Below are 27,862 nucleotides of genomic sequence, written 5' to 3' on the forward strand. Positions count from 1 at the left end.
AGTCTTCTAGTCCCTACTTTATAAACGGTCCCTAGAAAGGGGCGGTTCTTTCCGGAAATTATGACCGCAGCTGTTTTCAATCCGCTGTGACTCAGAGCACACCGGACTGCAGGAGAAGAAGGTAGGGGACCAAGCTGTCGGTGCAGGGCCTGGATCCATCCCCTGCGCTGGAAGACTGAGAGCTGCGCATTCTAGCTCCCTTTCCCCAGTGCCCAAATTTGTAGGGGCTCCTTGAACTGCACGCCCCACGGGTGGCGGATTTCATCCTGATGTATGAACCCCAGGAAGGTTTCCTGCAAGTTTGGTAGTTTAGGGGAATCTTTTGGAGGCTGAAGGAGGGATTTGGGCATCTCCTAATCCCAAGGCCCTTCTTCCTACTTTCCTTCTCTTTTACTTTACTTTTTTACCCCCTTTCTTTCTTTGATATAGACAATTGATGTTTTCTGAATTTCAAGATAGTGTAAACTGAGGAATGAGGCTGTAAGCCGCTATCTACTCCAATCAACTGCAGCCTCTAAGCCCTTCTATATAGAAATATAAGAGACTGACGCAGTCCCTTGTGTAAATACGTGGACATTGGAAATCTAGGACTGAAATGGAAAGGTTAAATCAGTCTCTGATTGTATCCAAGCCCCACTTCTCACCCCAAATCTCCTTCTTGTCTGGTTCCGGGTTCTCCACTTCAACCCCTGCCACAGGTCGCAGGGGTGTGTGTGGCCGGTGGTGCCACCCAGCTCCCCTCCCTCCCTTCTAGCTGCTGAGCAGCCCCTGCTGGGGCTGCATTCCGGAAGCAGCTACCTGGCTAGGCCAGAAGATTTGTATTCTCCCAGCTGCCTCAGATTCATGGCTTTCAGCTTGGTGGCCAGTCTCTACCTAAGTCTTACAAGTTGCCTTTCTGAAGTGCCATCCTGAAAGACAGAACTAATTCTGACCCAAACTAATTTTGTTTGTACTGGGAAGAGTCAGGGCAAGGGTGCAGAATAGCAAGTTTTCCTCAATGGAGGATTTTTTTTCTGAGCTTAGAATTGGAAAGTGAAGGCTATTTCCTTGTAGGGGACACCCTCTGCGTCTCTCTCTTGTACTCAAGCCACCCTTGGTGAGTATTGCCCAGCCTGAGAGCTTCTCTTTCAGCTGTTTTACTCCTGTGTGAGTCTCCTGCTTTAGGCTGTCTGCTTAATGAGTTATTAGAAATTCTTCCCTCCCCCAGCCCAGCCTGTTCTACCAAAGAACTTGCCCAGGTCAGAGGTCTGCGTAGAAGCCCTTTTCTGAGCATCCTCTCCTCTCCTCACGCCTGCCACTGTCCTCTGCATTGCTGTCAAATTGTGAGTCATTTTGCCACACTCAGTTTTTATCCAATTTCTCAAAATAACAGATATGGAATGAAAAGCTTGATTTACTGGTGCTGTTTAGTTGGGGTGCAAATGTAGGCTATGTGCATCTATAATATTTATATTTATTAGAATATCTTGGATGGATACAAATATGCTTGCATCTTTTAATTTTGAGTCCCAAAGAAAAGCCACAAGGTAAATGGCCTCTGGCAGGAGTCCATCTTGGATCACACAGCTTCTCACATGCAGCACGTCCCTAAATGCCATGATCCAAAGTGAATGGCGGCAGAGGTTTATTGATTAACAGTTACAACAATAATAGGGATAATAGTGATGTCTGTCATCACTGAATAAATGCCTCCTATGGGCCATGTGCTATTCTAGGGACTTCACATGTATTAATTCATGTATGATGTGTGGATATTATGCCACTCATTTTAGAAAGAAAATACTGAGGCTCAGAGGGGTTAGTGACACCTATTCCATATGCCTAAGGAGTGGTGAATTAAACACACTTTTGAGAAAGTGGAATTGGTGTTTGAAACAGCCTCAGGGTGTTTCAGAGATTTCCTGTTTAGTAGATACCAGTGAATCTTATACCTTCCCCACCTAGAACTGCCATTTAAAAGGAGCCTTATGATCGAAATCTTTGTCTCCTTTTTTTAAAGGTTCCAGATTCCTAACTCCAACATTAACCCTTTGACTGTATTCTTATGCCAGAGAAAAGCACATAAAGTACTGGTGTTTGAACAGATAACTTCCAACATGTCTCCCTGTTTGCGATATGTCTTTTCTGCAGAAATCTTGCATCACCATGGTGCACTTCTATGGCCTACTCACCCTCCAACGGGAGCCAGGTAAGCTTACTTTGTGACTCTTACTTGCCATTGAATCTTCGGCACTTAGCACAAGGCTTGATCTACAAGGAGGCATCCTACTGAAGCTTGATGAACTTGAATTCTGGTCTATCTCCAGTGCCACTGAAGAGTATCTCTGTGAGCGTGTCCATTTACGAGTTTGTGGCTGATGTGTCTGCAACTTTGAACTATGAGAACGAGGAGAAATTTCCTCTGGAGGCTGTCTTTCTGTTCCCCATGGATGAAGACTCTGCTGTTTACAGCTTTGAGGCCTTGGTGGATGGGAAGAAAATTGTAGCAGAATTACAAGACAAGATGAAGGTAGTAGAGATTACCTCCTCCCTTCTTATTACATTACCTCCTCCCTTCTTATTACATTACCTCCTCCCTTCTTATTTCCTTAACGCATCCTCTTTATGATCTCTACTAAATGTACTTTCACAAAACATGCTGATGTTGAAAGCTCTTTCTTCCACTCTTTTCTGACCGCCATTTTTCTAAAATCATTTGGGGGGAAAAATCAATCAGAGGCATTCAAAGTATAGCTGTGATTAGACAAAACCAATCACAGTCACTCTGCACTACTCGTCTCTTTTTCAGCCATGTCACCTTGGATGTTCCCTTTCTTTCCCATCCCTCGCCCTATTCTTCTCAGGCCCGCACCAACTATGAGAAAGCCATCTCCCAGGGCCACCAGGCCTTCTTATTGGAGGAGGACAGCAGCTCTAGGGATGTGTTTTCTTGCAATGTGGGTAACCTCCAACCTGGGTCGAAGGCCGCAGTCACCCTGAAGTATGTGCAGGAGCTGCCTCTGGAAACAGATAGGGCTCTGCGCTTTGTCCTCCCAGCTGTCCTGAATCCTAGATACCAGTTCTGTGGTGAGTACCTCTCCCCTTTGAATACTAGTGGTGGGTGACATAAATGGGGAAATTTTCTTAAGGTTGAGAGTGTCGTAAAAAGTGTTGGCAAGGAAGACAGAACTAGGTCACTTTTTATAGGGTTGTCGAAGGACAGTTGCCTTAATGTGAAGACTCCTATAGTCCCTGTGGAGGACCTGCCCTACACACTCAGCATGGTCACCACCATAGATTCCAAGCATGGCATTGAGAAGGTCCAATCCAACTGCCCCTTGAGTCCCACTGAGTACCTCGGAGAGGACAAGACTTCCGCTCAGGTAGTTAATGAGAGAATACTGCTGTTGTCAGTTCCTCTGTTGCTTGAGTCTTGACTTGGTCCCTACCCAGTTCTTCCCAAATGGTAACCCAGATGGGGTCCCACATGCTCCTTCCATATCCTCATTTAATCTCCAGAGCCTTCTCTCCAGCCTCACCTCTGTTCCTGGTCATGTTCTCTCATGGGGGAGGACTGTAGCCCTGACCTCAACCCCAAGAAGCAAGCAGTGATGATTCTAATGTGGCTCCTTTACCTGTCACCAACTCAGGTTTCCCTGGCTGCTGGACACAAGTTTGATCGGGACGTGGAACTCCTGATTTACTACAGTGAGGTGCATACCCCCAGTGTGGTTTTGGAGATGGGGATGCTTAAAATGAAGCCAGGTATTTTTTTCTTCCTTTGTAGTAATCCTCTAAGGGGCACCTCCCTCTCTTGGAATTACTGTCAAATTACTCTCTTTTCTTTCCTTCCTTCCAGTGGTGGTTAATACGTGTGAAAACTGAAATAGTTTACACTATGTTATGCCAAAATGCTTAGGTTTAATGACTGTCATGTGATATGTCTTGTAGGCAAATTTAAGTAGATCGGTAGATAATTGGGCAAAAGCCAGCAACAGATAATTTACAAGAGAAAACATGACCAGTTTATAAACATGTGGCAATGATCAGTATTGACAGAAATCCAAATAATCATGTGACATTTTCATCTTTCAAATTATCAACGATTTCCAAATCTGATGCCACATGCTTTAAAAGGTGTGGTGAATTAACCTTTTGAGGATAAATTTGGCCATATGTGTTAAATAAATGTTAACTTTCATAATTTCACTTTTAGAAATCTTGCCTAAGGAAATAAATCTAGATGTAAGTAAAAATATGCACTGAGATGTCCCCCACCATTTTAATAATATTAAGTATTAGTACGCAATCAAAATGTCTCTTAGTGGCTAAATTTACTATGCTTAGGTATACTTCATGAGTTATTATGCAGCTCCTAAAATAATGTACACTGACAGATTGAAGTAATTGGAAAAATGACCTCCAAAGAATGTTAAGTAAAAGAAAAGTAAGTTATAGACAGATTACCACTATAAAATAATCTGTGCTTTAGGAAAAACATTTTAAAACACAGGAAGAATGCAAGCAGTAATTGTGATTAGATTGACTAAGTTTAGTTCTTAATTTCTTTTTTATCTAATAAATAATTTTTATTGATTGATTCATCACGCTACATGCAGTCTCAACTGAAGTTTTTTTTCTCTTTTTTTGAGATAAAATATACATAACAAAATTGACCAGTTTAACTATTTTTAAGTGTACAATTCTGTGGTCTTCAGGACATTCACTTTGTACAACCATCACCACCCTTCATCTCCGAAACTTTTTGTTTTGTCCCAGCTTTTTAATTCCTAAGACTAAGTTTAGCTTCTTAATAACTTTAGTTTCTTGTTTTATTTTAATGTTTCTTGCTTTTGAAATTTCCCTTTATGTATACACACTCTTTCTTGGAATTTAAATTGGTATAACCCATGTCAGTTTGCTGTGTTCTTGGGGGCTTCGTGGACTGCCATGCTCCTGGGTTTCAATGACGCAGGACTGGAGTGCTATTGTGACTTCTGAAGCATTTACATGTGGTGGAATGGACATGTCCTTGGTGACAATCATATTCAAAGTGGGACGACTTGAGTTAGGCTCTTGCTTTTACAATTATAACTGTTATCAAGAAAATACCCTGTAGTTGTTTTTCTACAGAGTACCCTACTCTCTCATTGTTAATGTTTGCTTCCAAAGTAGCTTCATACTTGAGCTCACAAATTGAACTTTTTAGTTTTCCCTCACTTGTTCAGCCACTCTTCCTCAGGGCCAGCTCTCCCTGCTAAGGTCATTCAACGGGCTCCCAGTTTCCACCAGATTTGCTGTAACCAGCTCCTCTTCCATGAAGCTCCATGCCCTGTCTTTGTACATTAGTATTCTGCTTTTTCCTTTCCTTATGGTGACTGTTTCCTTGGGTGTCCATGAAATATTCCCATCACAGTGACCTACTTGTCAGTTAAGATTATTTTAAAGGACTGTTTTCATCAGAGAAAGTTCCATAAAGTTGGATCTCAAAAGGTAAGCATTGAGATCTCAGTCCCTGTTTTTCTAAGAAGTTCCCTTGGTCCCTATGCAGATTTTCTCATCTAGTCCCCATGACCAGTTCTGAAGGCCAAGGGGGGACATCAGGGGCAGTCTTTACAGTCTTGTGAATCCCTTCAGCAGGACTGCTCAAGTTTTGCTTCCCAGGTCATATATTTAGTCAAGATGACTTGCTGTTCTCATCCACACAAGGAAGCAAATGACAACTTTAAGCGGCAGCTTGGCTCACTAAAACCATTTAGAGTTCTGCCAAATGAAACCTACAGCTATATGACAAAAACACAGTATGTTATTTTTTTACAAACTTAGAACAGATGCACTTACGATATTAAGAACATAATGTCTTTCTAAAATTAAATTTATAATTTAATTTAAAAAGTGTGTAAAAATACAATTTAGAAATAATTTAATAATATTGTTATTATGGGTTTAATCTGAGTTGAGCCCTAAACTGAGTTGCTTAAGTATATTATATTACTTAACTCTTAAAATCAAGCTTGTTCAACTCAGAGTCTGGGGGCCGCACGGGGCCCAGGACAGCTTTGAATACAGCCCGACACAGATCTGTAAACTTTCTTAAAACATTATGAAATTATTTTGTGATTTTTTTTAAGCTCATCAGCTATTGTTAGTGTTAGTGTATTTTATGTGTGGCCCAAGACAATTCTTCTTCTTCTTATATGGCCCAGGGAAGCCAAAAGATTGGATACCCCTGCTTAAAATAATCTTGACATAGGTGTTACTACCTTGGTTTTTCAGAGGAAGACATGAGGCTAGAGGAAGACATGAGGCTAGCAAGCAGAGGAGCTAAAGTTTGAAATGCCTCATTTGAACACAAGCTGAGACTCATGGAGGTGAAAATAACTTGAGCCAGGCTAAAATTATAGTAGATAATCCACATATAACGCTTACAATTCATCTGGCATTGTTGTAAACAGGTTAAATATGTTACCCCATATCATACTCATGCCACCGTTTCTGACTCCTCAGTATAGCACCATCTCCATTTAAACCAGCTGTCTCTGAGAATGGAAAGGAACCTTGCTCACCAAAAAAGCTCCTCCTCTGTCATATATCCAGACATCTGGATTGTATAAATGTTATTTTTGAACCAATATCCTATCATATATTTGATGGGCAACACCCATCTTATTCAGAAGCCAGTTTGGTGATTGACATATCCTATGGGAAAGAAATTAAACTGAGCCACATTCTATTGTCATACCAAATCCCGGGACTACTGAGAATATAAACCTATGATCCTGGAACCACTTTGTAAAAACGAGATAATGGAATGTAATTATATAGCCTCTTATATTTTCTGTAAAGTTGGAGTTAACCCAGCCATTCTCATTGCATCACTATCTCAATACTAGCATTTCAGTTCCTGTATCAGCCCTCATTTGCTTCTAAAAATAGTCATAGCTATGGCTTTGACAACGTGGCCAGATAGACTGGGCTCCTGTGGTCACCCCCACACCATTGTTTGGATGATGCTAATAGAATCCAACACGTATCTCAGTGTTTCCCTTTCTCCTGGGGACTATCAGCAAGTTATTTATAGCCAAAGCAGACAGACTTACCTTGGTGGGTATAATACTTATACTCTCAACTCTTGTAAATTGTCAGCCTAAAAATTGTCCTTGTGAGTATCACTTTTTTCAAAGCTGTAGTTAAAGACTTAAGGCCCATGTGATACATTTCCCATTTATTTGATTTGAAGAAAAGGTTTGATTCTGTAGGTAAACTTGTCTGATGCTTTTGGCAAATGCTGGAACATTTTAACCTAATGTGTTTCATTCATTTGCCTAGCTGCCAGGAAACTAGTAATCAGTGATAATGTTTTCATTATTGCTTGTGTCTACTAATGTCTATCCTCTTTCTTCTTTTTCGTATCTGTTCTGCTTTTGTCTGTCTTATATATTTATAACTCACCTCGACCCCGTTGCAAGCAGTATACGAATCATCACAATGTTTTAGATTTCAGTTTTCTTAGCTCTTAATTGAATTCACTACCATTGATTCTTAGGTACTAGGATTCTTGAGTTCCCTTTTGTCTTACAGTGGCTTTATCCTTTCTGAACAGGTCGTTTGATGCGAGATCCATCCGCAATGGTGAGTTTCTATCCAAATATCCCGGAAGATCAACCATCAAATACCTGTGGAGAGTTTGTCTTCCTCATGGACCGCTCGGGAAGTATGCAGAGCCCCATGAGTAGCCAGGATACATCTCAGCTGCGCATCCAGGCAGCCAAGGTAAAGTTTCTTTCCTCTTCTGGGTCACATGCTCAAGTGAGGATGAATCTGAGGGGTTAAATTAGGGTCTATCTGGAGCCTGAGACAGCAGCATGACGACCCCGAGGTTAGCTTTGGAATGTAAGAAGGCACAAGGTGGGTGATGGTCTACATCCTCCAGAGTCGATTGGCAGGGCCCGTGTGTTTTGACGAGCCTCTGTCACTCTGTCTCCTCATGCTCTCTTACCTTCAGGAAACACTGATTTTGCTGCTGAAGAGTTTACCTATGGGCTGTTATTTCAACATCTATGGATTTGGCTCTTCCTATGAGGCATACTTTCCGTAAGTTTCTGGAAAGACAATAGGGAGTACAAAATGAGACTTTAAAGAAAGAGACTAAATTGTTAAAGGGGTTACTGCGGAGTTGACTTTGGCATTGGGGGTTTCGGATAAGACTGTCTTTTCATGGGGGTTTCTGAATTCAGGGACTCTATACTGGGCAAAGTTAAGTAGCCCTCATGTAACTGGGTGTGTTTGTTTTTCTCAGGAAGAGTGTGAAGTACACTCAGCAAACAATGGAGGAGGCTCTGGGGAGAGTTAAGCTTATGCAGGCCGACCTAGGGGGCACTGAAATCTTGGCACCACTCCAGAACATTTACAGGGAACCCTCCATCCCAGGCCACCCCCTACAGGTAAGAAGTGGAACAGAGCTCACAGAAGTGACTGCAAGTGTGAAATCCCTAGCAATCTATGCCCCTGAGCTTCATGCAGTATGTTCAAATATGGTTTGTAATTCAGTCTTCTATCATATAGTAAATAGAAAAAAAAAAGACGATGCATTTTTCTTCTTCCTTAACTCCATGCGATGGACACTGGAAGGCCTTTTATGGAGTGCCACAATAACTTAGATGCAGCTAGGAGGGGAGATGCTAAAAATTCCCTGGGTTCTGAACAGATCATGTGCGAATGTGGTGCTAGTGACTGAAACATTAGGGATTTCATGCCTCTTTGAAGAGGTACCAGAGCCTCTGCAATGAAATAGGTGGATTTTTCAAGGGCAAATTCTGGTTTCTTAAAATGAACTTGACAAAGACCTGATGAACATTTTCTTTCTTTGTACAGCTTTTTGTCTTTACAGATGGAGAAGTTACAGACACATTTAGTGTAATTAAAGAAGTTAGGATCAACAGACAGAAACACAGGTATGAAGAAAATGTGATTTCTGGGTAATTGGAGCTAAGTAGTGGCATACAGACGCTAGTGCCACATGATGCCACTGTTGACATTCCTTAAAGAGGACCAAATGATTTCAGAATTTAGTTTTAGCAGGTGAAAATTTATTTCTCCCTATAAAAAGTAAAGACAGTTTTCCAAATAACATCAACAACACAGCAAAACCATTGTTTCTTATTCTTTCTAAACTATAATGGACACGAGAATTGAATAGTAAGATGTTAATTTTTTTTTACTATAAACATTTTTAGGGAAGTAAAACATGCAGAAAACTACAAAAATTATAAGTATACAACTGGATAAATTATCACAGTGAAAGCACTGTGTCATCGCCACATAGGTAAAACCTGGAATGGTAGTAGGCCTCTCCATCTGTACCCTTTTCCATCACGTCCTATTCCCTGTCACTACACACTAAAACTTTCCTGACTTACAACATCATGGGTTATTTGTGCTTGTTTTTGAAAATAAATGAGTTATACAATATGTTTTTGTTTCTGTGTATATTGTTTCTTTCAGCAATATGTTGAGAAATTCATATATATTTTGAGTATAGCCATAGTTAATTTTCACTGATGTGTAGTATTCCATAAAATGACTATACCATAATTTATCTATTGATTTTAATGCTGTAGGACTTTGATTTGGCTGTTAGAAATGATGCTGCTGTGAACAGTTTTGTATTCTTGTACATTATTGGTTTGCACACACGTGTATATGCATACATACATATTTATATACGTAGATTTTTCTCTGAGTAGACAGAGTTGTGGAGTTTCTAGGAAATGCCAAACATTTTTCCAAATGATTGTACTAATTTAATTCTTTATTGTAGGAGTGTTCCAATCGCCTCATTTCCTATCCAAAACATGATATTGTCTTTAAATTTTAGTAGTGTGTGTGTGTCGTGGTGTCTTATTATGGTTTTAATTTACATTTTTCTGCCGATGAATGAAGTTTAGCACTACTTCGTATTTGTTCACCAGTTGTATGTCCTCTTTTGTGATGTGTTTTTAAGTCTTTTTCCTGTTACTTATTTATTCCTATTAGGTTGATTTTCTTATTGATCTATGGTTCATTCTGTAGTCTGGGTACAAGCTCTTTGTTGATTGTATGTTCTAGAAATACTCTATAGTTTGCTCTTAGCTTCAGAATGTATTCAAGTAATAGTTGTTAATTTTAATGTAGTTCGATACTTTTTAGTCTTTTCCCTTATGGTTAGTGTTTTCTGTGTCCTGTTAAAAAGTCTTTCCCTATCCAAGGTTTGTATTTTTGTAATGTAGGTGTCAAATTGACCCTATTCCATTTATGGACATGTTTGTTCTTTCCTCACTAATGCCCAGTGTCATCTCTGTCAGCAATAAGCATCTATGCACATGTACATTGTTTCTGGATCCTCTGTTCCATTACATTGGTCTATTCATCTAGATGTGTGCTAGAACTACACCATATGAATGAGTACAAGTTCATGATAAATCTTGATTTCCAATAGTGATAAGCCCTCAGTTTTGTTCATTTCATAACCAAGACTGTCTTGGTTACACTTGACTGTTAGTATTTGTATTTTAGCATTAGCTTGTCAGTTTTTACCAAAAAAGGAAACCTATTGGTATATTGGCCAGAATTGCATTGACTAGATCTATTTAAGCAATACTGACTATTTACTATATTGAGCATTCCAATCTATTTACATAGTATATCCTTTCATTTACTTTGGTCTCTGATTTCTTGAAGTGTTTGTTTCCAACATTTTATTAAGAAACCTTAAACATATAGAGGTGTTGCAAAAATAGAACAATGGAGAAAATGGCATGGGCTGGCCGCAGTGATTCATGCCTGTAATCCCAGCACTTTGGGAGGCCGAGGCGGGCAGACCACGAGGTCAGGAGTTTGAGACCAGCCTGGCCAACATGGTGAAACCCTATCTCTACTAAAAATACAAAAATTAGCCAGGGCATAGTAGTGTGTGCCTGTAATCCCAGCTGCTCAGGAGGCTGAAGCAGGAGAACTGCTTGAACTCGGGAGATGGAGGTTGCAGTGAGCTGAGATCGCACCACTGCACTCCAGCCTGGGTGACAGAGTGAGAATCCCATCTTGGAAAAAAAAAAAAAGTACAATGGACACCATATACCCTTCACCCGGGTCTACCAGTTGTCAACCTTTTACCACATTTGTTTCAGCTATGTTTTTTGTCTATACATACATATCTATGATAAAATTTAACTTATAAATTATGCATAGGAAGTGATTAGCAATAACTAATAATAAAATGAACAGTCAAGTAAAATAAAGGTCACTTGAGCATAAGTACTGCAATACCACATGTGTCTGTCTGATACCTGAGACTGCTACTAAGTGACTACTATAGACAGCATGGAGACGCTGGACATAGAGGATTCATGTCCAGGGTGGGATTGAGCAGCATGGCACAAGATGTCATCATGCAACTCAGAATGGGATGCAATTTAAAATGTATGAATTGTCTATTTTTGGAATTTTTTTGTTTAATATGCTTGGACTGCAGTGGACCGCAGGTAACTAAAACTATAGAATATAAAACTGCAGATAAGGGAAGCCTTCTGTACACACAAAATCTCTCTGTAATATTTTATAATTCTCTGTGTAGAGGGCTTCATGTATTTTTTTATTAAATTGTTTCCCTAGGTGTTTGATGCTATTTTAAATAGTATTTTTTAATAATTTTATTTACTGGTTGTTTATTTCTATTTAGAAATGAATTTCTATAGCTTGTTTTACCTTGACTTGTATTTAATGATGTTAATTAATTTAGATATTAATTAAATTATATTTTAATTTAAGAGTCTGCAAATATGATATATTTGCAGGCTCTTTTAGATATTCTATGAAGAATCACATTTGCAAAAAAATCAGTTTTATTTTTCTTATTTTTAAAAATTTTCTCTTTTTCTTATTTTTTAAAAATTTTTTCTTCTCTTCTGGATTAGCCGGGAGAGAACCTCTAGTAGAAATCTGAATCAAAATGATCATATCCTTATTTCATTTTGGACTTCAAAGGGAACATTTCAACTTTGCACAATTAAGTATGGTGTTTGCTGTAAGGGTTTTTTTTTTTTTTTTTTTTTGTAGTTATCCTTTCTACGATTAAGGAAATTCCCTTTTGTTTCTGTTTTGGGGGTTCTTTTCTCTCTTTTCTTTCTTTTGTTTTGAATAATGAATGATTGTTGAATTTCATCAAATGTATTTTATGCATCTGTTTAGATGAATGTATGATTTTATCCTTTCTTCTTTTAAAGACTGAATTCTAATGATAATTCTTAAATGTTAGACCAACCTTGAATTTCTGGAATAAACCCAAAGTAGTTGTGATATATTAATCTCTTTCATATATTTTTTGATTCCTTTGGATAATACATTTTTTAGGATTTTGAATCTATTTTCATGGGAAATATTGACATATATTGTCTTGTCAGGTTTTGATATCAATTTTATGCTAGTATCATAAAATGAGCTGTGAAGGTTGCCTTTTTTCCTTGCTCCAAAAGATTTTCTTTCCTAACTATTTATTATAATTTGCCAGCAAAGCTCTCTTGGCCTGGATATTTTTTTGAGAAAGTATTTGTTTTGAACTATTCATATTTTATGTGTTCTTTTTTATAAAAGTTTGCATATTTTACTGAACTTATTTGCATTAAATTATCTATTATATTGCCTAATAATATTATTAAATTTTGTAGAATATGTAGTGATATTACCTTTTCTTTTCTAATGTTGGTTATTTGTGCCTTTTCTATTAATATTTCTTTCCTTGCACTGAATATTTATCAGTTTTAATAATAATTTCAAAACACCAGCACCTTTGTGTTTGTTGGTACTTTCTATCATATAAGTGTTTTCTATTTCATTAATATCTACTCCTGTCTATCTTTATTATTTTCTTTTACATTCCTTGGGTTTATTGGCTATCCTTTTTTAACATCTTGAGAAAGACGCTTGATAGTTGATTTTTAGACTTTCTTTTCTAATTGTATATTCAGAGCCATAGATCTAAGCACATCTGTAGCTGAATTTTAAATGTGGATATGCCATTTTCCATTGTCATCTACTTAAGAATATTTTCCAATTGTCATTATGATTTTTAAGCTTGTATAATTCACAAGTACAGTGCCTAATTTCCCAATATTTGAGGATTTTCTATTTTTGTTAGTTGTCAAATAAAAAATTATAGAAATTAGATGATCCTCTAGATGACATCTTCCCTCTGAGAGGATCCATTCTTTTTATTCTTTGCTTCTGAATGGTCACTGGATAGACTGGGAACAGGTAATCTTAATCCAGTGAGGGTCTGATGAACTTCAGTCATGGTGATGGCTGGTCTATTTCGGATTCACCTCTGCCTCTGGGATGTAGTCCTTTAGGGTTGTATCCTTAATTCTTAGGTGTTTGCAAGAACACCTTTGCTATGAAAAGCGCAAATTGCTATTTTGTTCCTCCCGCCTGCGTGTAACCGCTTGGGTTTTAAGTCATCTGTCTTTGTACTTGGCACTTGCTTCAAAGGGTCAAGGAACATCAGATGCTGGGCTCATTTCTCTCAGCTTCTCTCCTCTCCCAGGTCTTGGCCCATAGATTTTTATCTTGGTAGACCTTTGATGTTCTCAAACAAATTGTTGTAAATATTGTATACAGCTTTCCTCATTCTATGCTGGCCTGAAATAATTTACAGTGGCATTGCTGTGAGCAGAACTTTCCTAGGGTGTTATATTTTAAGTCAGAAGTCATTGATTTAAGTTACAGGTCTTCTGCTTGCCTGCAGAAGATAAATCAACTAATCTCTCTATGCCTTAGTTTCCTCACATGAAAATTAGGATCCTAATAGTACTCACTTTATAGATTTATTGTTATGGTTAAAAGAGAATGTTAGGGAAAGTGTTAGGAACTGGGCTAGACAAAAAGTAAGTGCTATATAAACTTTTGCTATTATTGTAATATTTTGATTTTTATTATCATCCACATGTAGCACTGTCGTGAGTTCTAGTTAGTCATCAATTTTTTGTGGTTCGATTGTTTAGAGATAGGGTCTGTCACTTTGTTGCCTAGGCTGCTCTTGAACTCTTGGCACAGGCCTCCCAAATTGTGAGCCACCACACCCAGCCAAAATTGTTGAGTTTTGATTTTATACAAAAGACCTTAAAAAAATAACGGCACTTTATAACATAGGCTACAATTCAAAGATCATGTTAGAAATTTAAAGGTTGTGATATGAAGATGCTGTCAGGTCGTGGTATTTAGGAAGTCTCGTCACAGGTAGGTCCAGTTAGAAGTCAGTTCCTGAGTCTTACAAGTGTAGAGCATTGATCCTAATGCTGATGCCACTAGACTTGGAGATGATGACTCACACTAATCTAAGAGAGACTGATACATAAACCAAAATTGCAGGGTATTAATTTGCAATGAAAACTTTGTCTGACATGCCTTCCAAAACACCTGTGCTAGTACTACCAATATATTCTTTGTTTATACATAATTCTATTTGGGAAATCACGTTATGTTTAAGAAGTTACTTGGTGCACATGGACTAAGGCAGGGCAAGAACTCTCCAGTTAGAAGAGCAGGAGGCACACTTCATTTCCCTAAGAATGATCTTGCTAGGGGAGATACGGTACCAGCACATCATTAGGTAGGAACTGGTGTTAGTTTCTATCTTTCTGTTAGTTTGCCAGAGGGATCTTGCAGTAAGGTAGATCAGTGCTCCAGTGACGTTGCTATCATTTAGTAGTTGCATGATCTTGGAAAGATTTCTTAAACTTTCTGGGCCTCAGTTTCTTATCTGCAAAGTGAAGCAGAAGCCTGCTTTTTAGGGGTTTTGTGATGATTAAATTGAATCATTGATTTAAGGCATTTTTATACCTCCTAAAATATAGAATATACTCAGTAAATGGTAGCTATTACACTTTTGGTCAAGAAAGTAGACTATTTCCTTATGTATTTTTGGCCATTATGTATTAATTTTCTATTTTTACTCTTTAATGCTTGTGTCTAACCTCTGTCCTTTTACAATTGCAGGTGTTTCTCATTTGGTATTGGAGAAGGTGCCTCCACCAGCCTAATAAAAGGTATTGCCCGGGCATCAGGCGGCACCTCAGAATTTATCACAGGCAAAGACAGGATGCAGTCCAAGGTGAGGGACAGACTGGCTGTGTCTGTTCCACTATCCAGACCAAAGTGGAATGGCGGTGGGGGGGCACTGTGCAAGGGCAGGGGTAGCAACTTTCCTCCAGGATACCTGCTCCTATATCCCCAAGGCCTTAGGCTGTATACTTAGTCGAGCTACTTTTGGACTCATGTAAAAGAAGCTCACTGTAGTATCTGGAAATATGACATCTGGTCCCAATAGCTGCAAGCTCAGAGACAAGATGCTGAAAGGGATCGGGGCCTTTGCATTTAAGACCAGACACAGACAAACTAAGAGCTTTGACTGTCATTCATGACTGAGATTCTAGGTCTGCGCTTTAGAACCTCTTTTTGTACTACCTGCATCCTGCATGCAAACTATACAAAGAAAAGAAGAAGGAATAATCGTGATATGTCTAATGGATTGGAAGAGATAGTAAATTGCTATTCCATTTCATCTTTCTGCACAAGGAGAAGACCCCTCTGGTGGTATTTCTAAGCTCCTCTTTCCCAGTTGGTGCCACCTGTTATCTAATCCCCTTCTCCAAGGGTCTCGTTACGCAAACATTTTCTTTATTTACATTTATGTTACTAAATATTTCAGCTTTGGCTTATTCATATGTAAAGCTTCTTCATATATAAAGCCCATCTGCTGGAATAGTATTGAGTACTAGGCATGACATGTATTATATTGTATCACATCTGATACATAATTGTTCAGTTAATTGTAGCTGCCATTGTCTGTATCATGTGTGTTTATTCTGTTCTCTTCCCTCCATTAGGCTCTCAGGACTCTGAAACGCTCTCTGCAGCCTGTGGTAGAGGATGTCTCTCTGAGCTGGCATTTGCCTCCTGGTCTGTCTGCTAAAATGCTTTCCCCAGAACAGACCGTCATCTTTCGGGGTCAGAGATTAATCATCTATGCCCAACTGACCGGGAGGATGCCAGTGAGTTCCCATTCTTGTTTGTTCCTCTAGTCAAAGAGCTACCACACTGACCATTTCACTAAAGCTGGTAGGTGGATTTCAATCTCAGCCAGAGATGGCACTTGCCAAGTAGAGCTAGCCTACTTCCTTCCCATCGTTTCAGGTCTCTGGTTTCCTAGGCTACCTGATTCTTCATCAGATATTTTAATTCATTGTTTTGGGTACCTGCCCCTGTTCTGATCCTTCCATGGATGATCTCTTTCTTGTATCATTTCTACTCATCTCTAATTTGCAGGCAGCAGAGACAACAGCAAAAGTATGCCTCAAATACACACTCCAGGGCAAGACTTTTGAGGATAAAGTGACATTTCCTGTACAACCCAAGCCTGACGTCAAGTGAGAATTCAGTTTTCCCTCCCTTCCTTCCTTCCTTCCTTCATTCCTTCCTTTCTTCTTTTCCTTCCTCTCTCCCTCCCTCCCTCCTTCCTTCCTTCTTTCCTCTGCCATCTTTGGGGATTAGATTTCTTCTCTTAATTCTGGGCTTCATTGTAATTGTTTCCCTACAATCATTTTTTATTTCTAAACCACCCAAGTCTTATCTCTCCCCTTATCTGACTTTATCTTAACTCTTCTATTCCTAACTTTTAGGAGCCCTGAGAAACTGGTATATGGGTGTCTTTCCCTACATTTCAGTACTTTTTAATTTTTTCCTTTCAGCTTCACCATTCACCGCCTTGCTGCCAAGTCCTTGCTCCAGACCAAGGACATGGGCCTCAGGGATACCCCAGCAAGTGATAAAAAAGATGCATTGAACCTTAGCCTTGAGTCTGGTATCATAAGCTCCTTCACAGCGTTCATTGCTATCAATAAGGAGCTCAACAAGCCAGTTCAGGGGCCTCTGGCTCATAGGGACATCCCAAGGCCAATGCTGTTGGGTGCTTCTGCCCCATTGAAGATAAGATGCCAATCAGGTAATGAGTTTTATTGCAATCAAACTCGTATAGAATAAAAGGTTCTGACTATCTGAGCACACTATTTAAAGGAAAAGGCTGTGAAATGTTCTTTAGTTGCTTTGTTTTCCTTCTACCTCCACATCTAGGATTTCTGGTTAGTGTTAAACTTTTCTGTCCCAGGGAACTAGAATGCATCACATTGGCAAGGAGATTTAAAAAAATCCAAGAGAAAACAAAAAAAACAAACATTAAAATGTAGAAAGTGCAGGTAAACACTGAGTAACCAAACTGCCTAATCTGTGTGTCTTCTTTTGAGAAATGTCTATTCAAGTCTTTTGTCCACTTTTAAATAAGGTTATTTGCTTTCTTGGTTTTGAGTTATATATATAGATATCTTTTTTATTGAGATATAATTCAAATATCATACAATTCACTCATTTAAAGTGTACAATACAATGGGTTTTAGTATGTTCACAGAGTTGTGCAACCGTTGATTGCCACAATCAATTTTAGAGCATTTTCATCACTAAGAAATAAACTTCATAACTATTAACAGACATTTCCCATTTCTCTCCCTGACTCCACCTATCTTCTCCTCCACTCCCCTCCCCACCAGTCCCAGTAATCACTTACCTACTTTCTATCTCTATATATTTGCCTATCCTGTCTTTATATATTTGTTCTGGACTTATTTTCCTTCTTTGTTTTTGAGACAGGGACTTGCTCTGTTGCCCAGGCTGGAGTGCAGTGGCACAATCATGGCTTACTGGCTTACTGTAGCCATGGCTTACTGTAGCCTCAACCTCCCAGGCTCAAGCAGTCCTCCCACCTCAGCCTCCTGAGTGGCTGGGACTACCATGCCACCATGCCCAGCTAATTTTTTGTATTTTTCGTAGAGATGGGGTTTTGCCATTTTACCCAGGCTGTGGCTGGCTTATTTCACTTAACATAATGTTCTCCAAGTTCATCTATGTTGTCGCAAATAACAGAATTTTGTTCTTTCTTATGGCTGAATAATGTGACATTGTGTATATATAGTACATTTTCATCATTCATTCATCCACTGATGGATACCTAGGTTGATTCCATTACTTGACTGTTGTGAATAGTGCTGATATCTCTTTGATATTACTGATTTCCTTTCTTTTGGCTATATATCCAGCAGTGGGATTGCTGGATCATATAGTAGCTCCATTTTTAACGTTTTAAGGAGCCACAGTTTTCCACAATGGCTATACTAATTTACATTCTCACCAACGGTGTGCAAGCATTCCCTTTTCCCCATGTCCTCACCAGTACTTGTTATTTTTTGTCTTTTTGGTGGTAGTCATTCTGACAGGTATGAGGTGATAGCTCATTGTGGTTTTGATTTGCAATTTCCTAATGACTGGTAATGCTGGACATTTTTTCACATACCTATTGGCCATTTGTGTGTCTTCTTTTGAGAAATGGTCTATTCAAATCTTTTGTCCATTTTTAAATAGGGTTATTTGCTTTCTTGGTTTTGAGTTAAATTCCTTGTATATTTTGCATATATTAAACGCTTATCAGATGTTTGGTTTGCAAATATTTTCTCCCATTCTGTAGGTTGTCTCTTCACCCCGTTGATTGTTTTCTTTGCTATACACAGGAGGTAACCTCATTTATCTATTTTTGCTTTTGTCACCCATGCTTTTGAGCTCATATCCAAAAATAATTGCCCAGACCAATGTCATAGATATTTTCTTTTATGGTTTCTTCTAGTTGTTTCATAGTTTCACCTCTTACATTTAAACCTTTAGTTCATTTGAGTTGGTTTTTCTATGTGATGAGAGATAAGGGTCTAATGTTATTCTTTCATATGTGCATATCCAGTTTTCTCAATGCCATTTATTGAAGAGACTGTCTTTCACCTATTGTATTCTTAGCACTTTTGTCAAAAATTAGTTGGCTGTACCTGTGTGGATTTATTTCTGGGCTCTCAATTTCTGTTCCATTGGTCTGTGTCTGTTTTTATGCAAGTGCTAGGCTGTTTTGATTACTATAGCTTTGTAGTATATTTTAAAGTCAGATAGTGTGATGCGTCCAGCATTTTGTTTGTTTGTGTGTGTGTGTGTGTGTGTGTGTGTGTGTGTGTGTGTTTTCTCAAGGTTACTTTGACTATTTTTTTTATAATTCCATACAAATTTACAATTTTTTAATTCTGTGAAGAATGTCTTTGATATTTTCATAGGGATTGCATTGAATCTGTAAATTGCTTTGGGTATTATGGCCATTTTAGCAATATTTATTCTGCCAATCCATGAATGTGAGATATCTTTACATTTATTTGTGTCTTCTTCAATTTCCTTCATCAATGTCTTACAATTTTCAGTATAGAGATGTTTTACCTCCTCAGTTAAATTTATTCCTAAATGTTTTAATTATTTTGTAGCCATTGCAGATGATATTGTTTTCTTGATTTCTGTTTCAGAGAGCTTGCTATTTGTGTATAGAAACACTAATGACTTTTGTATGTTGACTTTGTATCCTTCAACTTTGCTGAGTTTGTTTATTATATTTAACAGTTTTTTTTTTTTAATAGAGTCTTCACGGTTTTCTATGTATAAGATCATGTCATCTGCAAACAGGGGTAGTTTAACTTCCTCTTTTCCAATCTAGATTCTTTTTATTTATTTCTCTTGCCTCATTGCACTGGCTAGCACTTCCAGTACTATATTGAATAGAAGTGGTGAAAGTGGGCATCCTTGTCTTGTTTCTGATTTTAGAGGAAATGCTTTTAACTTTTCCCTCTTCAGTATATTAGCTGTGAGTTTGCCATAATTGTCTTTATTATGTTGAGGTACATTTCATCTGTACCTAATTTGCTGAGAGTTTTTATCATGAAGTGATGTTGAATTTGTTTAATACTTTTTCTGCATCTATTGAAATGATCATATGTTTTTGTCCTTTTTTCTGTTAGTGCGATCCATGTTTATCAATTTATGTTTATTGAACCAACTTTTCATCTCTTGGATGAATCCCATTTGATAATGATGCATGATCATTTTAATGTACTGCTGAATGTGATTTGCTAGTATTTTGTTGAGGATTGTGCGTCTGTGTTAATCAAGGATATTGGCCTGTAATTTTACTTTTGTTGTTTTATCTGGTTTTGGTATCAGGGTAATGCTAGGAAGCTTGTTTTTAGGGTAACACTAGAGAGCTTGATGGAAGCAAGCTGACATATAGGGAAAAAAGTAGAGAAGTCAAGAACTTACTAGTCCAGATGAGGTCAAAGATCAGGTAAAACAGAAATCTCTAAGTTAGAAAACTAGAAAAATCAGATATTGTATTTTAAAACTAGGAATTTAAAAAAAAAAATTTTTTTTTTGAGTCAGGATCTCACTCTGCTGCCCAGGTTGGAGTGCAGTAGTGTGATTGTAGTTCACTGCAGCCGCGATCTCTTGGGCTAAAGTGATTCTCCCACATCAGCCTCCCGTGTAGGTAAGACTCTAGACATGCACCACCATGCCTGGCTAATTTTTAATTTTTGTATTGTTTAGAGATGAGGTCTCACTACATTGCCTAGGCTGGTCTCAAACTTTTGGCCTTGTGTGATCCTTCTGCCTGGGACTGTAGGCATATATCACCATGCCCAGATAATTCTTAAAACTTTTTACAAAGATGGGACCTTGCTACCTTGTCCAGGCTGGTATCAAGCTTGTAGGCGCAAGTGGTCCTCCCACCTCAGCCTCCCAAAGGGTCAGGATTACAAGCGTGAACCACTGTACCCAGCTTCAATTTTTCAGTTTATTTTCTATGAGTGGGACAATTCTAATAACAAGATCTTCATGGCTTGGGAGGAAGTGGCAATAGTAGAATGAAGTGGAAGTCATTGGATTTGATGAAGTCAAAGAAGCTTTGCATTAGGGTATTGGATACGCTATCTACATGGGTGATGAAATCTCTCAAGATGATGGTAGGCCTTTCAATGGAGTGGAAGTCTATGGTCTGGTTTTCAGATACTTTAGTGAATGATTGGAAGTAACAAAGGGATTAGAAGTAGACAATAGTGACGACAGGTGGAAGGTAAGCCACATTTAAGATCTGGATGCAGCATGAGGGACTGAAGAGGTTGCCAACCCCTACCTCCCTACTTGAAGTGTGGTACATTGAGCAACAACCATTTGAGAGTGATAGAGGGAGAATAGTCTTTTGGGAGGACAAATTCAGTTTTAAGTTGAGACTTAGCTGGCAGAAGCCTCCTGTAGTAAAACTAAAGATGCAGGAAAAATTGTTTAGCATGTGTCAGGAGTTCCAGAGGACACAGTAGAAGGAGGGCGAGGGTTTGTACCGGAGGTGGGCATATGAGAGAAAAATAGCACAGTAAGGGTGGTGACTGAAGCCCATGTGGATGGGAGGGTATCTCGAATTGTCAGGGTCCTTCGTCCACTGCAGAGAGCAGGGAGTGCCACCGTCTTAATGTTTGTATGGATTTTTTCAGGTTTTCGAAAGGCCTTACCCTCCAACCATCCTCCTTCTGCATCTCAGCCCAGAAGGGGAGTTATGTGTTGTGAGGCTGTCTCATTCCAGATGGACAGTTACAGTCTCTGTGGGTTGATAAGTCACAAGGACCAGCACAATCCAGGTGAGTACCTTAATAGGAACATTTTCTCAACAGTGTTTTTCTGTCACACATATAGGACTAGGCAAGCTAAAAGCTTGTAGTTACAGCTATGACAAGCCATGGATGTCTCTCGAAAAGTTGCCCTGTCTGTTGGAAAAGATTCATTCCTGCACCCACAGAACCAACTTGGAAACTTACCATGCAGGTGAGGCAGGCCTTGGTTCACCCCTCCAATCTATCAGGACTGACAAACTAACCTTCAATGTTCTGCTGCCTCTGGCTTTCTTTACCCAGGAGGTCATCTGTTTGAAAAGCACCGGGCAGATGGTCAGATTTGTTCCACCGCTATGTTTCCCAGGGTCAGCCCAGGTAGCTTCATTAGTGTATCATATGGGACCCTGAAACCTGCTATCTCAGTGGAGTCTAGGGTGACCCCTAGTTGAACAAACTCCCTTGACGATCTCAGCTCACACAGCTTGCCTGCGGGCTGCCCCCGCCCCCCGGCAGAGCCCTGCTGCCACCCTCTGTGAACCCTTGTTCCACTGGTCATCCTTTCACAAGTAGGGTTTGAAGACCGATCTTCTGGATGTTGTCTGATGACTTTCTTTCTATTGCATTCTTGCTATGGCCTGTCTCTGAATTTAGCAGCCCTAAATTCAAGTATGCTGAGGGGCCAATAGCTCCATAATTTCTCATCCTCCCCTTTTCTTTCTCCTCAAAGGCTTTGAAGAGAATCATCTTGTGCAGCTGATTTACCACCAAAATGCAAATGGTTCCTGGGATCTGAATGAAGATCTAGCCAAGGTCCTAGGTGTGAGTTTGGAAGAAATAACAGCTGCACACCCTGCTGAGGTAAGATTCAATGGAAAAAGGAGTATGTATGTTTTTGAGAGAGAGAGGTCATCATCGAGAATTGAGGTGATTCAGGACCTATCTGAGGAAGGAAAATATAGGGGGCCATAGAGTAAATTAATTTGTAATAAATAGAGGCTGAAGGTTTTTCTGGTCATGTTAGAGCAGAAAGAGCAAGGGATTAATGGGGAAGCTAGTAGGAATTGATGGTTTTTTGTTGGTGGATGACAAAGGGAAAGCAACATCCTTCTCCACTTTAATCATATTCCCTGCCAATCGTCTTGGTTATATAACTAATATTTAGTGAGCAATTACTCTGTGCCAAGCACTGTACTAAGCAATTAATATTCATGAGCTTATTTATTTCACACATTAATTTAATAAAGTAGATCCCATTTGTGTTGCTGTTTATAGATGAAGAAACTGAAGTTTAGGGAGGTCTAAAAAGGTGTCTGAGTTTACCTAGCCCATCAGTGGCAGAGCCAGATTCAGTTCTAAGACTGTCTTGAGAACGCCCAATAATAACCTCATTATTGCTCCTCTTCATACTGATGAAATTGGTCCAGACATTGGCAGAGTTAACTGAAGTCAGTATACGTGAAGTGTTGTTAATAGGAACCACCTAGTTGTTTCAGATGTATTTAAATATGCTGATGAGGATAAATTGCATTCCAGAATTTCAAGGTAACTTGCAAAATCTTCTAACACTCATTGAGAAGTTGTTAGACATGAGACAGGTGCAAAAAGCCTGAAGGACAAATATCATTCTAAATTTTCAAAATGTGGAAAGAGATCAAATAAATTTAAGATATTCTGCAATTTCACTGTCCAATGCAGTGTCCACTAGTCACATGTGGCTATTGTGCCTTTGAAACGTGGCTAATACAAATGAGGAATTAAATTTTTAATTGAATAGAGGGGTGCTGTGGTGGGAAATCCATACTAATTGCAAAGACTTTATATAAAAAGGAATAACACATTTCATCAACGATTATTTGTATATTGATTGCATGTTAAAATGATGACTTTTTAATAGATTGGGTTAAATAAAATATATCAGTAAAGTAATTATATCTCTTTATTTTTACTTTTTAAAATTTGGCTACTAGAAAATTTAAAATTACATATGTGTCTAGCATTATATTTTTATTGGAAAATGCTGTTCTAGAAAAAGTAATTAAGATGATAATTCATACATACTTGGAAGAGGATACAGGGATTATTTAGATGCACTGGAAACAAAAAACATCAGACTGACATTTCCTTCTTTGGAATGGTATCCAGGCCAATGGAATCAAGTGAACCAACAGACCTGGTATGTCTGAATTTCAGTAAGGAATTTGATATTTTTTTTTTAATGAGGAGAACATGGACCAAGTACAAACTAGTTGAAAACCGATGGCACTGAATGATGAATTGATTTCAAACTTGAAACAGATTTTTAGACCCACCAGGCTCTGAATTCTCTGGAGATCCACAGTTTCAATGAAGATTTAGATGAAGATAAAGACCAAGGCTTTCCTATTTGTAGATGACAAAACTGGGAGATAAACTATCAGTCAAAAGAATCAGGATCCCAAAAAACCTCTGAATAATGAGTTGCAATTTTTCATTAAAAAAAAAAAAAAAAAGAAAAACAACATAGTAGGAATAAAAGCTAAGTACTGTTTTGAGTTGCAAATTCCCAACTCTACAGGTAGAGAAGAGAGCATTTGCACATGAAAATCAAGGTTTTAGATGACTACAACTATATGAGTCAGAATATTTAACTAAGTAATGGAGGACAGCAGGGTTACCTGAAATGCTACTGTATTCTTGGGCTGTGATTGTAGAATTCTGTAAGTACATTTACCTCCAGATAGACCATTTAAGGAGATAGGTTTTTGAAATCATTATGCTGTTTGTTTTTAGACTAGAAGAACAAGCGTGGGAATATTTACTGCTTTGACTTAAGCAGTCCTCTTAAGGAAGAAATGGAGGAATTGAGAATTCTAATGTGAAATAAGACCACTCAGAGAGGACATGATAACCATTTCCAAGTTTATTTATTTATTTATTTATTTATTTTCGAGATGGAGTCTCGCTCTGTCGCCCAGGCTGTAGTGCAGTGGCACGATCTCGGCTCACTGCAAGCTCTACCTCCCGGGTTCTCGCCATTCTCCCGCTTCAGCCTCCCAAGTAGCTGGTACTACAGGGCGCCGGCCACCAAGCCCGGCTAATTTTTTGTTTTTGTGTTTTAGTGGAGGCAGGGTTTCACCATGTTAGCCAGGATGATCTCCATCTCCTGACCTAGTGATCCGCCCGCTTCGGCCTCCCAGAGTGCTGGGATTACAGTTGTGAGCCACTGCACCCGGCCCCATTTCCAAGTTTTAAAGGTCATGATATAAAATAGGAATTTCCCTTGATCTCCTGACTCTAAAAACTGAAGCTGGGAGCAGTGGGTGTAAACTCATGGGAGATAATTTTCTGCTGTATGGTTGAGATTTTCTATTGAGAAATAAGAGCAATACAACTAGAATCAGAATATTTGGCCTTTAGTCTCACTTCTGTCATTTGCTAGATGGCTAAGTTTGGGCAAACCATTTTGTTAATACTTCTATATGAAATCAGTTTTCTTTCTTAAAAATGTTTATTGATATTTTTTCATGATTTTTGCGGGGGGGTATAAGGGTTACAATTAAAAAGACTCATGAAGGTACTTTATAAACTATAAAGTAATTTTGCCTATGTTTCTCTTACTAGAGCTGGGTAAGCCTTGTCTTAAGGGTTTCCAGAACTGTCCTGGTGGTTACACTGGATTTAAAACTTAGGATTTTCTATTTCGAGACTCAGTGGATTGCTGCCCTGAGGTTCAAGGCCTGGCATTATGCCTTGCAAGTAGTATCAGGAGGTAAAGAGAGACCAGGTAACTCCATCTAGTAGCATTTAGAAGGATGCTAAGTGAGGAGGGAGGGAATCTTTTTGCGTCCTTTTGAGGGACTTCCTGCGCCATCTGGAGCTCTCTATCTACCGTGCAGCTTGTGGATTCCTCAGGCTGGGCCACCATCCTGGCTGTGATCTGGCTGCATGGCAACGGTAAGGACTTGAAGTGTGAATGGGAGCTTCTGGAAAGGAAGGCCATGGCCTGGATGCGTGTCCATGCAGGTAGGAGCACAATCCTAAGGCCTGTCTCCTTCCCCTTCCCTGGCCTGGCAGAAGGTTACCACAAGAGAGTCCCATTGTCACCTGTCTCCACCATCCTGCTTTACTAATCTTCCTGCTAGTTCTTTTCTTGGGAGGACAAGGGTGAAATCTTAAATTGGGGACAAGGTAGGCGGGTGAGTAGGGAGGGAGAGGGACACGAATGGGGAGTGCGAACTGTGAGAAAGACAAGTGGCATTGATTCTCCTTACTGTCTCAATACCAAGCTGAGTAGAAGACTCGACTTGGAGCGTTTTCTCCCGGCTGTTCGTTATCTCACTGCAGCTGAGCGTATCTGGGGCCAGAGAAGATTCAAGGAGAATCTGGGCAGTAAGATGAGAAAAAGCAGGGATATTGAGGACAGAGAAAAGCACAACTCAGCGTAGATGATCTGGGAGGTTTGGAGGAGCCTCTCATTGCGATCCTTCATCCCTGATTCTTGTTTTTCCTCACCACAGACTCCACCATGCCTTTGGTTGTGAAAGCTGCTATTACTTTCCTGAAGTCATCTGTGGATCCTGCTATCTTTGCCTTTTGAAGATACCATCCAGGAAAAGAAGTGCCTTTAATTTGCTACTGTCATTTCCTCTATCATCACTTCTTCTGTGATAATGCGTTCTTGTGTTTTATGACTCTTTATTTTTTGCCATAAAAGTAAAGGATGCTTACTCCACTTTGCTTCTCTGCTCCAGGTTCACTTTGGATATGAGCTTTCTTTTCCCAACATATCCCCTCAGAAAAGTGACAGTGGTCCCAGAACCTATTCCCTTTCTTGAAGAAGTTCAAACCATGCATAGGCTTGTAATGTTCCTCCCAGGGTTTCCAGGGAAACCACATGAAAAACAGGTGACATGAACTGCAGACTAAAGATTGCAGCCTTGATGTTAGGGAATGCCTGAATTACAGAATTTTCTGCATTATCTTTGTCTGTTCACTTTCTATTTTATACGCTTGTCAGGACCATACTGGTAAGCTTTGAAGTTTTCTATGTGTAGGAGGAGTTAGAGGGACGTTGAAAGCCAACATCTGGATCAATGTAATGTTAAGATCACAGAGAGATTTCAGGGGTCCACTGTGAGAGATGGCACTGTTGGGGACCTTCCTGATTCATTCTGCCTGGGCTTTGCTAGACTGCACAACCTACATGCCTTTTCTTCCACTGCCTGAAAGACTTGGGTTGAACTATAATTGTTGGAGAGAGATGTTCCTCCTTAATCATGAAACACCTTAGGAAGAAGTCTATAATGCAATCCTTAGTCCTACCCTGAACCTATGAGTCCTCTAAGTCAGGCCCTGATCTAGTGCAGTAAAGGGAAGGGTGGGCTTAATGGGAGCTTTGCCTGGGACCTGAACCTGGAGCACTTACCACATTAGGAAGAAAGGAACCCCCCCATGATCGCTCCTGACCCTTGTGTCTCATATACTCTATCCTAGTGGAAATGATCCTATTTGGTATGCTGTCCCTTAAAATAACTCGTATCAATGCTGTCCCTTAAAATAACTTGTATCAATATTAAAATGACTATTTCTACCCTTTGATGAGTAAATGCAGTGGTTCTTAAAGTGGTCTCGTCTCCCTACCCCACAAATCTTTTGCTACTGCCATTTTGGGAAGCTAAGCTAGGATAGTAAATTGACCAGAACACAGTCGTGGAAATTTCACCTGAAGTTAGTGAAATATAACTTTAAAGAGTCGGGAAAAAAAACTTAGTAAGAGGTCTACTCTTCCATAGATTCATTTATTGAACTTACATTGGTTTTATTATCCCTTGTTTTCTGTCCCAGCTTTTCTGATGCCTCCACTGTTCCCATGGTATCCTGTCCCTCTATTCTTCTGTTGTAGGCTGACTTCTCTTACATGAAGCAAGTAAAGGATACTAATGAGAAAACCACTGTAGAATCCTGACCATACCCTTAAATAGTTATGTGATGATGGGCAAATGATTTCACCCTCAGGCACTTAATATCCTCATCTGTAAAACTAAGGGATTAAACTAGAACTTTATTAACACTTTTGAATTCCACTCAGAATTCCTAGAGGAACATCAGTGCCTTTTCACTCAGAAAATGGGTAGACTAGGCCTGAGTTTCTTTAAGTTGTTGAGTTACCTGGTATTAGGAAGACTTGTGTGACTAGCACAGTGGAATCTAATCTCTCAGTCTTTCTTCAAGTTTGTTTATGCTGAATGTGATCTGTGCAACAGGGTTGTAGCACCACCTAGAAGCTTGTTAGAAATGCAGAATTTTAG

The 27,862-nt window shown here is 39.2% G+C and overlaps 1 protein-coding gene across 6 annotated transcripts; it reads left to right on the plus strand.

Annotated features, from left to right (window-relative positions):
* VWA5A (von Willebrand factor A domain containing 5A) lies at positions 1–27,160 on the plus strand. 6 transcript variants are annotated; one of them, XM_023208519.1, is made up of 20 exons: positions 57–121; positions 1,054–1,096; positions 1,208–1,322; positions 2,131–2,188; positions 2,307–2,509; positions 2,844–3,066; positions 3,187–3,362; positions 3,630–3,744; positions 7,583–7,752; positions 7,985–8,073; positions 8,279–8,423; positions 8,854–8,933; positions 15,007–15,121; positions 15,897–16,061; positions 16,336–16,436; positions 16,758–17,011; positions 21,459–21,602; positions 22,303–22,433; positions 25,451–25,577; positions 26,072–26,286. In XM_023208519.1, the coding sequence occupies exons 4-20, from the start codon at positions 2,146–2,148 to the stop codon at positions 26,149–26,151; spliced, it is 2,361 nt and encodes a 786-aa protein (XP_023064287.1). In that variant the 5' UTR covers positions 57–121; positions 1,054–1,096; positions 1,208–1,322; positions 2,131–2,145; the 3' UTR covers positions 26,152–26,286. The 6 variants fall into 6 exon arrangements, with proteins under 6 accessions (XP_023064286.1, XP_023064290.1, XP_023064288.1 ...); XM_023208518.1 differs by lacking the exon at positions 1,054–1,096 and having other exon boundaries at positions 1–121; positions 26,072–27,160; XM_023208522.1 differs by lacking the exons at positions 1,054–1,096; positions 21,459–21,602 and adding an exon at positions 21,658–21,786 and having other exon boundaries at positions 1–121; positions 26,072–27,160.
* Positions 27,161–27,862: the final 702 nt, after the last annotated feature.

The sequence above is a fragment of the Piliocolobus tephrosceles genome, chromosome 13 (assembly GCF_002776525.5).
Source record: "Piliocolobus tephrosceles isolate RC106 chromosome 13, ASM277652v3, whole genome shotgun sequence".
NCBI lineage: Eukaryota > Metazoa > Chordata > Mammalia > Primates > Cercopithecidae > Piliocolobus > Piliocolobus tephrosceles.

Bases quoted from the DNA above. Each gene is read 5' to 3' on its own strand.
- VWA5A (XM_023208518.1), top strand. From the start codon at position 2,146: ATGGTGCACTTCTATGGCCTACTCACCCTCCAACGGGAGCCAG. The intron at 8,424-8,853 runs GTAAGAAGTGGA...TTCTTTGTACAG, and splicing joins TCCCAGGCCACCCCCTACAG to CTTTTTGTCTTTACAGATGG. The intron at 25,578-26,071 runs GTAGGAGCACAA...TCCTCACCACAG, and splicing joins CTGGATGCGTGTCCATGCAG to ACTCCACCATGCCTTTGGTT.